Source organism: Scyliorhinus torazame, chromosome 21 (assembly GCF_047496885.1).
Source record: "Scyliorhinus torazame isolate Kashiwa2021f chromosome 21, sScyTor2.1, whole genome shotgun sequence".
In the NCBI taxonomy this organism is placed as follows: Eukaryota; Metazoa; Chordata; class Chondrichthyes; order Carcharhiniformes; family Scyliorhinidae; genus Scyliorhinus; species Scyliorhinus torazame.
The window spans coordinates 86084248-86101516 of NC_092727.1; the positions used below are offsets into that span (position 1 = coordinate 86084248).

A 17269-nucleotide genomic window follows, 5' to 3' on the forward strand; every position below is an offset into this window, starting at 1 on the left:
TGCTCTGTCTCCTTTCATCTCCAGCTCCTGGAAACCAAATCCACAGATAGAAAACAGACGTTAATGAATTACATTGTGGATATAATCCATGGACAATATCCTGAACTCAGTACCTTTCACACTGAACTGCTCTTTGTGGAAAAGGCTGCTGCAGGTATTAAAATCAAGAGTGAACGGGGGATAATGCTGGCTGTTACACAATTAGAGGGGTTTGCTGCTGATTTACAAAGTGTGAGCAGTGATTTCTTCTCCAGCCAGTGGAAGTGGTGATGTCTTCATCAGTTCTCTGGTCCTGTGCTTATCAAACTTTTTTTCCGGGCACCCATTTTTACCAACCGGCCAACCTTCGGGACCCATGCCGGCTGACCTTCGCATCCCACGCCGGCCGACCTTCGTGACCCATGCCGACCAACCTTCGCGACTCACGCAGGCCAACCTTCGCGACCCATGCCGGCCGACATTCATGACCCACCATTTTCTCTTGCCTTTAATGCAAGAGGTGAGCCTGCTTGGTCCTCATTTACTTGTTTGCTGCTGACAAAATGGAGGAATCGCAATCACGCCCAAAGCATGTGACGTTGACGTTCGGGGGCGTGACCTGCCACCTGCCTTCCTTCAGGCAGGAAGATTACATTGAATTTTTTAAAAAATCTTCTCCTGCGTCTCTGATTGCACAAATTTGTGCACAACAGCTGCAGCAGCCGGCTTTTAACAATGCCGGCTGCGAGCAGCTTTCAAAATGACGGCCGCGCCCATATAATAAAATGCGGGCGCACTGCGCATGTGTGCTCACTCATCGGTGCGCATGTGCAGAAGCACCTGGTTCTGCGCATGCGCACCGATGAGCAGGCACACATGCGCAGTGCGGCTGTATTTTTGTATATGGTCGCGGCCGTCATTTCGAAGGCCGCTCGCAGCCGGCATTGTTAAAAGCCGGCTACTGCAGCTGTTGCGCATGGATTTACGCAATCAGGAGTGCCTTGATGGACGGCTCCGCGACCCTCCCGACTCCCGCCCGCGACCCACCTGTGGGTCGCGACCTCGACTTTGAAAATACTGCTCTGGTCGACCCACAGTGCCAGAATCTTAACCACGAGTAGGGCTAGGAGGCAGATTCCGAATGCACCCCAGCCATTGGATTGAATCCCACACTGTTGGCACCAATCTGGTCCACATTGGCCACTCATACCATCAAATGGCACCTCCATCAAATGTCCCTTTCTGACTGCAGACACTCCTTGCACTCAGCTAATTCTGGCCTCTTGCATATTCCTGATTTTCCTTGCTCCTCTATTAGTATCCATGCCTTCAGTTGCCAAGGCATTAAGCTGTGCAATTCCCTCCTTAATTCTCTGCCCTCTGACTTCTCTTTTAAGAGTCTCCTTAAAACTTATTTCCTTGCCAAACTATTTATTGCCTGTCCTGATGTAACTCTGTGCGAAACGTTGCTCGGTAACTGTGAAGTATCTGGGCTGTTTTACTGCTTTAAAAGGCTTTATAAATACAAGTTGTCATTTACATATTGAGGAGTCAATCTGCTTCTGTAACTATTTTTAGGCCTAACAAGTTATCATGCTATAACCAGTTTTGTTGGTTAAAATGTGCATGCGTTTCTCATTGAGGTTTTCCCACTTGCTGTCTCTATTGCAGTGTCATTAGAGAATGTCATACAAGATGTGCGGTCATTACAACAGGGGATGGAACTCATCCAGAAGGCATTCATGGTCACAGACACCAGTCTACTCCTGAAAGAATTCCTGGGCAGCAACAGAGAGAAAGTGGACAAGTTACAGACGGATAGCAAAACCGCACAGGTGGGTGTTGTGTTCTGTGACATAAGCATTGTAATGATGTACACAGAACATACAGTTGTTTAACTGGAAAGATGATTTATTAACAAACACGTGGAAAAGATAACTAACAAACTATAATACAGACTAAATGAATTAATTGAATTCTCCTGGAGCTACTCTTAAGTGCGACTATCTTCATGTACAACTTACTACCAACTGGTGGGTGTCTCGCGTCACGTGATCGATCTATAGCGCCAGCTACTGGTCGGAGGTCGTACCGATAACTATGTGCATTGATGGGCAACTAGATACATTGATGTGTACATGCATATCACCACAGTGGGTAGCAACAAAGCTCGTTCATCAAACCTCGTTCAGTGGTCTGGTTAATTTGGCGCTGAACTGTGCACACCAGCAATGTCTCAGCGTCACCCCATTCGTCTCTGTTGAGTTAACTGATTTTAACCATGGCATGGGATGTTATTGCCAGTTTAGATGCCCAGAGGTGCACAAGGGAAATAAATTAGCCCAAGATGGAAAGATATTGGAATGAGGACGTGGACAGCTGTTAGGCCTCTCTTAAAGTCCCACCACAATTGTCACAATCTTAGTTCATACAAAAAATAAATTTGTCATCCTTTAAGCTTACTTTTGACGTAGAAATTATAAATTGTCTTTGAGATCATCGTGAATTCCTTTGAGCCAATCAGCTTCTGTGGATGGAATTTAATCTAGCAATGGAGGCCTTGCCGCCGTCTGGAGAGCCAGCTGGAGTGCCTCCTTTGGGGAAGGGCTACCATATTAGGAGCCTTTCAGGTTCTTAAGTGGTCAACTTCGGCCTTCCCGAATTGAGCAGTCTCCCGCCTTACGCCATCCCCCAGCACCTCAGGGAGCCCCCGGCCAATCAGCCAGCAGCTGTCCATTGCAGACAGCATCACCAGGAGCGGTGATAACTGCCAGCTCTGCACCCTATAGAGATCCAGGATCAGCAAGGGGCTACAGGTAAGTAAGGATGGGACTGAGGTTGAGACTGAAGGGTCATTGGTTGACACGGGGTGGGGTGGCGTCGGAAAATAGGGCAGTGGTTGGCTCTCAGCGGGTCACCCCTTTCCTGATGCCAGGACCCTCAGGCAGACACTGAGTGCTTGACACCTGTGCTCCCTTGGGACCTGCAAGCGACACAACAGGGTTTGTTTTTCGGGTTCCCTACATTGTGACTTCCCCACCCGCTGCTGGTTGAACACCAGCAGCAACAGGATGAGGCCCATAAGCGGGCATTAATTTCCCTTGTCCTTTTAGCGTTTGATAGTTTCCCATGGCAGGTTGATGGAAAAAGTGAAGTCGTATGAGGTTCAGGGTGTACTAGCTAGATGGATAAAGAACTGGTTGGGCAACAGGAGACAGAGAGTAGTGGTGGAAGGGAGTGCCTCAAAATGGAGAAAGGTGATTAGTGGTGTTCCACAGGGATCTGTGCTCGGACCACTGTTGTTTGTGATATACATAAATGATCTGGACGAAGGTATAGGTGGTCTGATTAGCAAGTTTGCAGATGATTAAAAGATTGGTGGAGTTGCAGATAGCGAGGGGGACTGTCAGAGAATACAGCAAAATATAGATAGATTGGAGAGTTGGGCAGAGAAATGACAGATGCAGTTCAATCCAGGCAAATGCGAGGTGATGTATTTTGGAAGATCTAATTCAAGAGCGGACTATACGGTCAATGGAAGAGTCCTGGGGAAAATTGACGTACAGAGAGATCTGGGAGTTCGGGTCCATTGCACCCTGAAGGTGGCAACGCAGGTCGGTAGAGTGGTCAAGAAGGCATGCTTGTCTTCATCGGACGGGGTATTGAGTACAAGAGTCGGCAGGTCATGATACAGGTGTATAGGACTTTGGTTAGGCCACATTTGGACTACTGCGTGCAGTTCTGGTCGTCACATTACCAGAAGGATGTAGATGCTTTAGAGAGGGTGCAGAGGAGGTTCACCAGGATGTTGCCTGGTATGGAGGGTGCTAGCTATGAAGAAAGGTTGAGTAGATTAGGATTGTTTTCATTGGAAAGACGGAGGTTGAGGGGGGACCTGATTGAGGTCTATAAAATTATGAGAGGTATGTGACAAATGTTGAATTTGTTACCCGTCAGTCTGTCCTCAATAAACCTCGAGATGCATAGTATTATTTATTTTTAACCAACTTGCAAGTCTGACTCGCTTCTCAGGGACACAGAACCAGTCTCCTGGGCCCCTTGGAAACGAATGAGGTCCGAGACAAAGGGATCTCTGTAAATACATTGAAATGGCATCAAGTTTCACATACAGATTCCCATAGGTCATCCTATACCCCTCCTGACCTGGCCATACATCCTAATTGGCTCACTTCTCATTCCTTAACCCTGGGCCTCTTGTTACCCAGCATCCTTTTCCCCATCCTCCATCAGACCCCTCCCCCCTTCCTTGCCATGCTTTCTGAATCTCTTTGTCTATTATTTGTGAACTCACTACCATCAGACTGGCTCGCATCTACATTACTGTAACTAATATTTGAACTAACTATTTTATATCACATTCGTCATATGGACAGGGTGGATAGCAACAAGCTTTTTCCAAGAGTGGGGGTGTCAATTACAAGGGGTCACGATTTCAAGGTGAGAGGGGGCAAGTTTAAGGGAGATGTGCGTGGTAAGTTTTTTATGCAGAGGGTGGTGGGTGCCTGGAACGCTTTGCCAGCGGAGGTGGTAGAGGCGGGCACAATAGCATCATTTAAGATGCATCTAGACAGATATATGAACGGGCGGGGAACAGAGGGAAGTAGATCCTTGGAAAATAGATGACAAGTTTAGATAAAGGATCTGGATCGGCGCAGGATGGGAGGGCCGAAGGGCCTGTTCCTGTTCTGTAATTTTCTTTGTTCTTTGGTCTTTTAGGTGGTGGATGTCGTAGGTTTGGAAATTGCTGAAGATCTCAATGGAAACCAAGGAAATTTGGGGAGGCTTTGTTTACCCTAAAGTCCCAGTGGAAGCGTTAACTAAGGACATACCTTTGTTCTAGTTTAATGTTGATCGTTGCCATTCTAACTGCTGATTTGGACTAACCTTTGCGTGCTCTGTTTTCTTCCACAGGAAGCTTACCAGTCTGTTGTTGAGTACTTTGGTGAAGATATCAAGACAATGCCTCCATCCATGTTCTTCCCATCCTTTTTGAGGTTCATCAAGGCTTACAAGGTAGAGAATGGAACACTGAACAATCTCTGTTTACTCTTGGCGTACTAGATTGAGTTGTGTTGACTTTAATGGGTACCGTGAAAAGTTTCTTTCTTTCCTGTGGATCATTACTGGTCAACCTCACTGTTGTTTTAAGGAAGCTTCATTTAAAGCAAAATCTGATGGCCAAACATTTCTTAATCTATAGTAATCTCTGAATAAATATTGACTTTATCATCATTTTACAGTCTGTGGGCAGGTTTTATCATTTCTTACTCTCTTCTGAACAACGAGAGTGGTTTGTTTGGTGGAGATAATGGTGAGCCATTGACTGTTCCAAACTTCCAAACTCCAGTTCGGAAGAGTTAAATCCAGTTAGATTTTCAGAACAACTTGGCAAATAAGATGGGTTTCTCAGCCAAAGAGTAAGGAGACAGAGAATAAATTAGCAACCAGGAGTATTTAAGATTAAGGTTAACATAGCGGCAATATTACTGGACTAGTAATCCAGAGACCTGGACTAATGCTCTGGAGACCTATGTTCAAATCCCACTCGAGCAGCTGGAGAAATTTAAATTAATGAACAAATCTGGAGTTAAATATTTGGTCCAGTGGTAATAATCATGAGACTTAATGGATTGCTCCATCTGATTCGCTAATCCCCTCGGGTGAGGAAATCTGCCATCCTTACCCTGTCTGGACTACATGTGACTCCAGACCCACAACAGTGGGGTTGACTGTTAACTGCCCTCAGAATTGGCCTGGCGAGCTGCTTATTTGTAGGGAGCTCATCATCACCACCTCAAAGGTAATTAGGGATAGACAATAAATGCTCGCCTTAACAACAACACCTGCATCTCAGGAATGAACTTAAAACAAATACTTGACTGAGCTCCAGAATCATTTGGGTGAAGTTCTTGGGATGTAAAGGATAAAGGAATGTCTTGAGAAGGTAGATTTAATCCATAGGGGAAATGAATGATGGATTTCTCTAGCAAAATATCAATGTTGTGTTCCAACAAGTGTTTAGATTCTGTCATTAACAGTGAAATGTCTGATCCTTGGGAAGTCAGCCTTTAATTCAGCCACCTTTATGAGCAGCTTTCATTCATACTGCAGTCAGCCATTGGAACAGAAGGTTCCTGGCAAAGATCTTAGTCCTTATAGGGAAGGGAATAACTGGTAGGATCCATTGAAACCATGCAGAAACAGTGGTGTTGAAAATTCTCCTTGCACTTTATGGTTGGATAAATGATGTCTCTGGTATTTAAAAACAAACTGTGTCTATATTCAAGTGAATTGTGAAAGCAGTTTAGTGATTTTGCTGTGTTAAATTATTCTCCACCCAATTGGCTCAGGTATATATACACTGGCTACTGTTCAACTCACACTAGATAGGTCACAACCTTGAATTCCAGTTTGTTCAGAGTCCGTTTATCTTGGCTTATGCAGCAATTGAATGTGACGGTTTTGGTTTTTGGTCCCTCTGGACCAGGGCAGTGAGCAACTTTACCAGATCACCAGCCAGTGATCCTTGTTGGCTAGTACGTGCAGTTGAAGGTAGTACAGAGTTCACTTATGCTGATGGCCTCTTTGTGCAACTGGGTAACATATTAGATGCCCAATGTCAAGACTTGGTCAAGAAGAACTACCACTTGGGTCAGTTTACCATTGATGATGGATGTGTACCCCAGCATCAGTCACCCCCTTCATGACAGTAAGAGATTTATTTGCGAGCTCGGGCTGGTTACAGGATGAAAACTTCAACATACATTGTATTGTAAATTTCTTGCATGGTTTCAATAAATAATTTATTTTGAAGTTGTAAACCCACTTTAAAGTAACTATAAAGTTCAGCGATGTTTTCCCCTTGGCAAGGGATAAATTAGCAACCAGGAGAGGTCACATTACATGCCAAGTTTAGGCCCAAACAGACGTGCGATAATTTGGCCAGAGGACCAGAGAGGAGGGGCTGAAAATCAGTTTTCACCCAATGAGTTGTCGTGATCTGGAACTCCCTGCCCGAAAGTGTGACAGGAGCTGATTTAACAGCACAAAATAAAAGCAAAATACTGTAGGTGCTGGAAATCTAAAATAAACACAGGAAGTGTTGGATATAGGGGGAGACGGTGGTATAATGGTATTGTCACTCGACTAAAAGTAATAGATGGGTGGAGAATGAAAATGGTTGTCAGTAGATTTTGTAAAGAACAAACTCAGTAGATTTATGGGAATAATTGGGCGACATGGTGGCACAGTGGTTAGCACTGCTGCCTCACAGCGCCAGGGACCCTGGTTCGATTCCGGCCTTGGGTCACTGTCTGTGCGGAATCTGCACGTTCTCCCCGTGTCTGCGTGGATTTCCTTCGGGTGCTCCGGTTTCCTCCCACAGTCCAAAGATGTGCCAATTAGGTGGATTGGCCATATCTTTTTATTAAAACAGTAAAAAATATATACAAGGCCAAACGGTACAAACACTAATTTTGTGTTGGAGAAACAGGGTACCCTCCCCTCAGTACCAATGTGTGTGTGTTGGGGGGGGGGTGGATTCTCTGATTATTAAAACAGTTCACAACACAGTTGTACAAAAAACAAACGGTACAAGCACTAAACTTTGCACAGGAGAGACCAGATGCCCTTGCCTCTGTACCAACAGAAGGGAAAGGAAGAGGGTGGTGGGGAGGGAGGGAGTCGGGGTGTTGGTGGAGGGGGGCCCAATAAGGCACTGCCTGAACTATCTACGGAGGCAGAAAAACAAAAGGACCTTCCATTATGATGTGCCAGATTTTGGGAGTCCCCCAGAGGGGTTGAGGGGCAACACAGTATCAAGCACAAGTGAGCTTTGCACCCCACTGCAGAGAGCCTCATGTGCACCCTGCGCTCCCGACACTGGGCGACTGTCCGAAGGCTGTCAGCCGCCCTCTGGGCCTGAATCCTCCACCAAACGGCGGGCGCCACGGGCCCACCAACCAACCCAGGGGCTGCCTTGATCCCGCCACCGGGATCATCGACAGGCGGGATCTCCTCAGGCTCCTCCCAGGGTCCCGGGACATGCTAAATTGCCCTTAGTGTCTAAGGATGTGCAGGTTACATTACGGGGTTATGGGAATAATGGGGTGGAAGTGGGTAGAGTGCTCAATTGAAGGGTCGGTGCAGACTCAATGGGCTGAATGTCCTCCTTCTGCACTGTAGGGATTCTATGATTCTAATTGATGTTTATATTTGTTTGTGAATCATTCTCAGCAAGCTGAGCAGGAAAACGAATTCCGAAAGAAGCAAGAGACAATGACTGTTAAAAACTCCCCCTCCAAAACAGAGCAGCCAGATGGAAAGGTGAGTTCGCTGACCTGAATCAGGATTTGTTTTTACTGGGTTTTTTCAGCTGTTAGGGAAACGTTTGCTGAAAGATAATTATTTCAGTTGAACAAGAAGAACACACTCATTCTAAATATTAATTACATTGAAGGAAGGGCTCAACTTGGGATCAAAAGAGCTTTTGATGGGGCTGTTTGTCTGTTTCCTAGCAACTGATTTGACAAGCTGAGCCAGAGGCCTACATGCCTCTCCATTCAAGGCCCAGGAAGCCAGCAAAACAAATAGAAGAAATCTAAACCTAAATTGGCATCCGATTCTTGAAATTCTCCTCAGGGCTTCCCAATATGGTGTGAATGAAACTGGTGAGTCAATCTGTGAAGAATTGTAGCCAGGAATCCGGGTTCTATTGCCCATCTGAATACAGCACCTGTCAGCACCGGCTCACTGTTAATTTTGTACCACGTGGTTGAATCTTAGAATATCTTTTGTTTAACACATGGGTGCTGATGCCAACATTGAGAGGACCTGCTTAGTACAACTACTGAGATGTGATGGTTTTAAGGGAGCTGGGTGCTGAGAACATTCCTCCACACAGCAATCTCCTTAATAACCAAGGAAAGATTACTGTTGATTGAAGCGTCATCAAGGAAAATTGCTTGGACTGATTCGAGGGTGCAATGGAGCTGGAGGTTGCTATGACAAAACATAATGACAGCAGAACACAGCCCTATGTCCACGATATATCAATGGGGCAAAATCAAGATCCTTTTACTGTTGGGGGCCGTTAAAGCAAGATTGCGAGTGAAAGCATTAACACCCCAGTGGACAACAGGATTCGCGGAGCAATGTCAGACTTGCTGCCTCCCACATCATGTCCACAGCCCAGGACCGGTATTGTCAAGTACCTGACAATCTATTTGTCCAGCAAGGGAAGGACACAGTATAATGAGAATAAACCACTAAAACATATCGGCAGTAGCATTACAAAAACAGTAGAAGTTGTCACAATTCAGTTATCACTGAATTTCAGATGTTGAAATCTGGTAGGTAGAAATTAGTCTATACTTGACCCACAGAAACATGCACTTGGATGGCTAAGCCCAAGGCTGGCCCTAAATTATGCCACCGGCCTCTGTTCATACCCGTTGCCATCTACTGGGACTCCACAGAAAGCTCCCCCTCCTCCAGGATTAAATTTCAGACCAACTGCCTTGTCGAATGTAACACGTGGGTACATTCTTGGCATGGGCAATAAATAGTTGGGGGGGGGGGCTGGTCAGAGGATTTACGGCAAGATTGTTTGGGTTGTGGAGCACTTCTATTCCTCCTGGCCTCTCCGTTTTTTTTCTGCAAACACATGGGGTGGAATTTTCCCAAAGTTGCCCAGAACGCTGGATCAGGCAAGGAAAGCTGAATGAAGCTCATCAGCTTCACAGATGTCTTTTTTTTAATGGCACTCTGTGCAATTTCAAAGTGCTGACGAGGATCACACAGCCAGCTGGGGGTGCGGGGCCAGCGTATTCTGAGACCTTTTTAAATGGTGCCAGATCCCTAAGTAATGTATAAGCCCTCTCCCTACACAATGGAGGAGAGTGCCCACCGCAGTCCCCCCACCCCAGAATTAGGGCACTCCCCCTCAGGCATCAGGGCAGCCCCCCGAACCACCAATGACAACATTGGAGCCCCAACTCCCCTCTCCCTCAAGCGGTCACTGGGGCTCTCTCCCCCCACCACACATAAGGCCTCCCCTCCCACTAGAGGAAGTTCACCCCCCCTTCCAGAGCCCCCTTGGCAGTGCCCCATAGCACTGCCAGGGGTCACCGCTGGGGGCAATGCCCAGCCTTGTTCATGAGCTCCCAGGGCCTCCAGGCATCTCAAGGCTCCCGACATGGTCTTCACGACAGGTTTTCAATTTTGAAAACCAGTAGTAATTCCCGCTACATTACGTCACGCGCCAGGGTACGTTGTGGGTGGATGTTAGAGTCATAGGTGTTTACAGCATGGACACAGGCCCTTTGGCCCAGCTTGTCCATGCTGCCCAGTTTCTATCACTAAGCTAGTCCCACTTGCCCGCATTTGGCCTATATCCCTCTATACCCATCCTGCCCATGTAACTGTTTAACTTTTTTTTAAGGAAAATATTGTATCCGCCTCTACCACTGCCTCTGGAAGCTCATTCCAGATGCTCACCACCCTCTGTGTGAAGAAATGTCCCCTCTGGTCTCTTTTGCATCTTTCCCCTCTCACCTTAAACCTTTGTTCTCTAGTTCTAGACTCCTCTACCTTTGGGAAAGGATGTTGACTATCTATCTTACCTATGCCCTTCATTATTTTATAAACCTCTATAAGATCAGCGCTAAGCCTCCTACGCTCCAGGAAAAAAGGTCCCAGCCTATCCAGCCTCTCCTTATAGCTCAGACCAATAAGTCCTGGTAGCACCCTCGTAAATCTCTTCTGCACTCTTTCTAGTTTTTTTTAAGACAATGTTTTTATTCTCCATTTTCTCATTTTCCTTCAAAATTTACACCCCACCAACAGGCAACAAATGGTAACAAATACAAAGTCAATACCCTTAACATCAACAACGATCCCATCCTCCCACCACCCCACCCAACTGTCAATATATGCCTCAAATAAAACAAACCCTCCCACGGTGGGAGAAAAAAAAACAAAAGCAAAAAAGAAAAAGGAGTCCGGAATCGCCCATGGCCACCATTAACCGATAGAGTCGTCTCCCCCCCCCCCCCCCCCCCCCCTCCACGACAACACTCAATACCATCCGACCTCCAAATGACACCCAAGAGTTGTAAACCCGCCCTCCCCAACTCCACCCCCTCCACTTCCTCTCCTCCCCCTCCACTTCCTCTTGTAAAACTCCTCCCCCCAACCTCTGTTCCTCCCCCCCCCAACTTCCACCCCGGCTAGACCACCCGGACCCTGTTCTGCCAGGGTCCGATGGCCGCAGCCCCTCCCTCCACCTCACTCCCGTTCACTGGCCGGCTTAAACCGGCCAGCGTGGAGGCCCCCGCCCGGGTCCCTTTCCCCCTTGCCTGACCCCAGGAAAAACCCAGAAGGCCCCTTTTAGCACACAAACCCCGCATAACCACCTATACCCCAAAGAGCCCTCATTCCGACTGAAAGTCCCATTTCTTCCCTTGTCCAAATATACACAGCGTTGGCTCCTATAGCCCATACACCAGCACGCAGTGAAACAAAAAAGAAAAAATTAAGTCATGAGGCTACATTGGTACATGACCATTTCTCAATTCTGCCACAGTCCTTCTGCCTTCGCAAACTCCTCCGCTGCTTCTGCCGTCCCGAAATAAAAGTCCTTGAACTTGTAAGTCACCCTCAGCTTCGCTGGCTATACAATGCCGCACTGCACCCTGCTAACGTACAGTGCCCTCTTCACCCGGTTGAAGGCAGCCCGCCTCCTCGCCAGCTCCACCGTAAAGTCCTGGTGTACGCGTATACCAGCTCCAGCCCACTGCACCACTCGCTTCTGCTTAGCCCAGCACAGGACCTTCTCCTTTACACTGTACCTACAGAAGCACAGAGTCACTACTCTTGGCGGCTCACTCGCCTTTGGTACAGGCCTCCACGACCGATGTGCCCGATCCAGCTCATATCGGGAGGGATCCTCCCCCTCCCCCAATAGTTTCACCAACATCGTGGCAAAATACTCAGTCGGCCTCGGTCCTTCAACTCCTTCGGGCAACCCCACAATCCTCAAATGCTGTCACCTGGATCTGTTTTCCAGGTCTTCCATTTTGCCTCGCAGATCCTTGTTGATCTCCATCACCTTCTGCATCTCCTTCCCCATCGAGGTAAGTTGACCACTGTGCTGCAGTACTGTCTCTTCCACTTCCTTCAGCGCCTCCCCTTGCTCCCGCACCTCCACCACTGCGCTCGCCACCGCCGTCCTCACCGGGGTAATCGCCTCCTCCACCAGTACTTTCAAAATCGCCCCCATCTCCTTCCTCATTGCCTCCATATGTTTCGCAAACTGCCTTTCAAATTCCACGGCCATCACCTTAGTTATTTCTTCAGCCGTAAGCAATGCGGCCTCCCCCAGCGCTCCAGTTTCTTTACTGACCCCGCGGTGACCTTTTCACTCCCCGACAGACTTTCAGCTGCTTTTTTCACGGCCGTTTTTTTGCCGGTCTTCGACATTTCCCTTCTTTGTGCTGTCTCCCGACTTTCACTGCCTTCGCTGGCCCTAAGACCGGGCGTTAACCCCCGACAGTGTCGTTCCCGAACAGGAGCCCTCCAACGCACAGCTCCCTCCCGCCCGCGGTCACCGGAAGTCCCACAGAAAGGGAACCCTTTTGGCAATGTTCGCTTCACCAATCTGCCCCAAAATGTCTGTGGAAACTCCTGAAAAAGGTCTGAGAGTCCGTTCCAGACGGGAGCTGCCGAATGCGCGACCTACTCCTCCATGGCCGCCACCGGAAGCCTCGTCCCTGCTTCTTCAATGGCCTTGGTGAGATCTTTACACAGTTGTTCCCTCTGCTGCTAGAATTCACCTGTAATAAAGGCCCTCAAGTCAGCTTGAAGCCTTTGAGCTTGCCCTTCCCCCACCTGCATGCTGGAAGAGGCTTTTGTCTTTACTGCAGCTCCAGCCAAATCTTTTACTGTTTCTGCCGGTTCTGGTAACCAAGAGACATACCATTGCTGGGGGAAAGTACCTCTCCAACATTCACCTACGTCTTTTCATCAAAATTCCACCCTGTATTGATTAAAAAAGAGCTCTTTTCTGTAACCTTGGCCAGGAGCTGCCTTGTGTGTGACCACTTACTCCATGGTCCACACCGGAAGTCGCATTCTTTCTAGTTTAACAATATTGTGGCATTAAGCCGATTGATTACATTAAAATGTATTCAAATTCATGGAAATCTGATTCACCCCCTCATTGGGCATGAACCTGATCATGTCACCGGTCCGGGTGAGGGGTGCAGGGAAGATCTCACACCGGGAGAGGCCTTCTTGCAACATTTAGCGGCCATCACGGGATTAGCAGCTGTTGCAAACGGGGCCACTAGATCTCGTTCAACATTTCTATCCTTAAATCCCCAGAGTGTTGTACTCCTGATTGCCAGTTAGTGAAGGGAAATAAACAGAAGCCATATTTACTAGGAATAGATTTAATTGCACAAAGAAATGTGAGTAGTTTATATCTCCTGACTCCATATTATCCCTGTGAGTTCAATAACCGTTCAATCAATGTCCTCCACCTCTGTGTACTTAATCTCAATTGACACAGGGTTTCCCGACTGACAACTTGAATAATTTCTTTAACTGCAGGGATCTCAATTCGTCCCCGAACTCAATATTTATTTAACAGCTTCTAGCTATAAAATAACACAGCACACAGCGTGATATGATCATCTTGACCTGAAAACAGCATGTCCCAAATCTTAGACTTCCTGTGGTTGTGCTCACACTGTTGGTATATCATGTATACGCACACCAAGGAAAGATTTAAATGGAGAGGTAACACTCTGCTCAAGCGCTTTTTTTTTTTTTTAAAAGGTGGTTCAAGATCATTTTCAGTTTCATAAATGATTTTTCTTTCTGATGATACTAACTCACATTTCACAGCAGCGGTAAGTGAACTATCATCTTTTTCTCTAGCCCCTTCCCGCTAAGAATAAGGTCCCTCACATGGATCTAATGGCCGAGCTGAAGAAGAAGCAGCAGGGGAAAGAGAGAATGGTGTACGAGGGCAAGGATGGAGCAATTGAGGATATTATCACAGGTAATTCACCAGGAGAGAATGTCACACACAACTGTCCATACACACACAGGATGGGAGAAGGAAGAATTATCAAAAAGCAGTATCCTAAAATAGGTGACAACGAGTGACTTACACCCCTGCACCTGCCCCCCAAGCAAACAGATATTGAGTCCTCGTGTAGGCTGTCAGGTTACTCCTGTTCGAGATATGATCTAGAAGATGGAGCTGTGGTGGAGTAGAGGTGCAGATCAACCTCGATCTAACGGGAGTGGCAGAGAGCTGGTGGAGTTGGGCTCAAGGAGACTAAGTGGCACTCCTCCTCCAGCTACAGTGTGACCTGGAGTATACAGCCAAGGTGTCGTCGGTGGTTGTAAAACCGCCTCTTTTCCAACCAGTGGCAGATTTTGGAGGAGGAAGCGCTCATCGCCCTCAAATAGGCCATGGGTTGGAAAAGAGATGAAGAAAGATACGTGGTTGATTTAAAATAGGGCGTAAAGTAAAACCAAGTGCAGTACAGAAAAATAATAATATATAATTTGTTTTAAAAAAAGGTTGGAGGTCAAGGAAGAAACAAAAGGTAAAATTATGTTTCACACATTTAGCTGTATTATAGTAATCGCATGATTGCTGAAGCTTGGATAGCTCTACAAATATAATCTTTCAGAGTCAGCATGTGTAAACCCCAGTTGCCCAGCTCCTTTCCCAGCTATCTGAGGATTCAGAAAATCAATTCTTAAATGTAAATCCATTCATGTAAAGGGAATTTTAGCCATTGTTATAAATTTTGAATTCGGTCCAAGGTCACTCGCATCCACACTTGTCTCAATTTGTGTTGATTTAAGTAACACTGCGGACTGGGCTGTTCATGAGGTGAATAATCAACCAAACATGATTCTGTAGTTCTCACAATGCTACGTGATCTTGTTCAAATGTTTGGCAGGTGGAGCATGCTAAAGCAACATTCCCGTTGTTTTTGAAATACTTCTAATGTCACAAAATATTTCTTATTTCAAATTTTGGGGGTAAGAAAAAGTATACTTCTTCTCACTAAGTGCTAAAATGTTCAGTTGAAAACTGCCTCTGTAACTCTCACTCCTTTTGCGCTTCTCTATTTTCCCTCCTTGTCACCATTTTACTGCTCCCTGTTTCTTTTTCTGTTGCTTATCTCTTGCCCCACTCTCTCGCCTGCGTCTTGCCCTTTTGCTACTTCCATCACATTCTCTTCTGGGTTTTTTTAACTTGTTCTTTATTTCCTTCATCCTTGCTCCTCTCTCTCTTTCCCTCTTTTGTCACCTCACTCTCCATTCCTCTGTCTCTCTCTCTCTCTCTCTCCCTCCCTCTCACACTTTGTGTGTGCCATTCTTCCTGACTGGATTCTGGACAGCGCTGAAGACTGTCCCCTTCACTGCGCGGACTGCCAAACGCTCTTCTCGACTCTTCTACGATGCCTCGTTTAATGATGAAAGTCCACCTTAGCAAGCTCTGCACCTTCTCTAGGTAAATGACCTCTCATATCAATGTTGCATGCATTAACATTCGAGCAGGGACGTCATTATTCATTAGCACAAACCTACGTACATGTTTGAGCAAAACACATTGTAGGCAGCATTATGGTCAATGTAGCGAATCTATATAAAATCGCATTTGCACTCTTCAGCTGGTTTAATAGGATAAATGCACATCACCTAAACTGCAAACTTAGAAAATTGGATGGTGCAATGTTAATGTGAAATTACTTTCTCCAATTAATAGACAATGCAAGCGTTACAATTTCAGACAAAGGTAATCTCATATGAATTGTATAAGGGCTTCACTGCCAAAATCGCACAGTAGAATTTCAAGCTTTCTGTCATAAATGGAATAGATATTGACCTATAAACCTTGAAAATCTGACCAAAAACGGGAGTCAACTTATACGTCGAGTATATGTTCACCAGGGGACTTCCGGTGGCGACATGTAGGAGGAGGTCGCACGTTGGGTGGCTCCCGCCAGAGTCCTCGGTTTTTGGTCTTTTTGACCCGCTTTCTGGGGAGAATTTGTTTGGAAACCTTTCCCGATCGAAAGTTGGTAATGAGAGGATGTCCAAATATCAAAAGAAGAATTATTTGAAGAAAGGTGTGAGCGCTAGCCTGCCGGCAGGATCGAGTTCAGTGAAGAATGCTCTGGGAGGAAAGATGGCAGAGATGAGCTCTCCGGGTGGAGCTGCTCCAGCACCAATGGAAGCGCTGGCGGAGGTGATGGTGTCTGAATTTGAGAAGCAGTTTAGCAAGCACCTCGAGCAGCATGGGAGGGACATGCTGGAGAGTCTTAACAGTCGGTGGAAGACTCATTGGCCGCGATACGGGAGGCGATTGGAAAGAAGTCAGAGATGGTGCAGGAGCATGGTGAGGTGCTGAACAATACAGCACAAGAATAAGCTCTTCAGCCCTCCGAGCCTGTACCGGACATGAAAGCACCCTTGACCAAAACCCTCAGCACTTCCTATTGCCGTATCCCTTTATACCCATCCTATCCAAGTATTTGTCAAGGTGCCTTTTGAATGCCGTTAATGTATCTGCTTCCACAAACTCCGCTGGCAACGCGTTCCAGGCACTCACCACCCTCTGTGTAAAAAAAACCTGCCTCGCACATCCCCTCTAAACTTTGCCCCAGGGCTTTAAACCTATCTCCCCCCTGCTGACTGACCCCTCCACACTGGGAAACAGTGCCTGCCTATGAAGTGAAATGGAATGAAAATCACTTATTGTCACAAGTAGGCTTCAAACGAAGTTACTGTGAAAAGCCCCTAGTCGCCACATTCCGGCACCTGTTGGGGGAGGCAGGTATGGGAACCACTCTATCCATACCCCTCATAATCTTGTAGACCTCTTATGAGATCACCCCTCAACCTCCGTTGTTCTAATGGAAACAGTCCGAATCTATTCAGTCTCTCCCCATAGCTAACACCCTCCAGACCAGGCAAAATCCTCTGCACCCTCTCCAAAGCCTCCACATCCTTCTGGTAGTGTGGAGACCAAATTGTGTGCAATATTCCAAGTACGGCCTTACCTCTATACAACTGTAGCATGAATTGCCAGTTTTGAAACTCGATGTCCCGCCCACTGAAGGCAAGCATTCCGTATGCTTTCTTGACTACCTTGTCCACTCGTGTTGCCACTTTCAAAGATCTGTAGACCTGCATGCCCAGATCTCTCTGACCTTCAGAAGGGGGTGGAGGCAGCTCT

General features: G+C 46.8%; 1 protein-coding gene across 11 annotated transcripts in view; it reads left to right on the top strand.

Moving 5' to 3' along the window:
- LOC140398384 (formin-like protein 1) overlaps positions 1 to 17269 on the top strand; it is a 383709-nt gene that overhangs the window by 340751 nt on the left and 25689 nt on the right. For 6 of the 11 annotated variants that reach the window (XM_072487013.1, XM_072487007.1, XM_072487009.1 and 3 more), the window contains 5 exons: positions 25 to 154; positions 1651 to 1814; positions 4912 to 5013; positions 8236 to 8325; positions 13942 to 14065. In XM_072487013.1, the coding sequence (XP_072343114.1) occupies positions 25 to 154; positions 1651 to 1814; positions 4912 to 5013; positions 8236 to 8325; positions 13942 to 14065 (610 nt within the window). Of the gene's footprint in view, positions 1 to 24; positions 155 to 1650; positions 1815 to 4911; positions 5014 to 8235; positions 8326 to 13941; positions 14066 to 15428; positions 15542 to 17269 lie in introns of all 11 variants that reach the window. The other 5 variants (XR_011937470.1, XR_011937472.1, XM_072487008.1 and 2 more) reach the window with 2 other exon arrangements.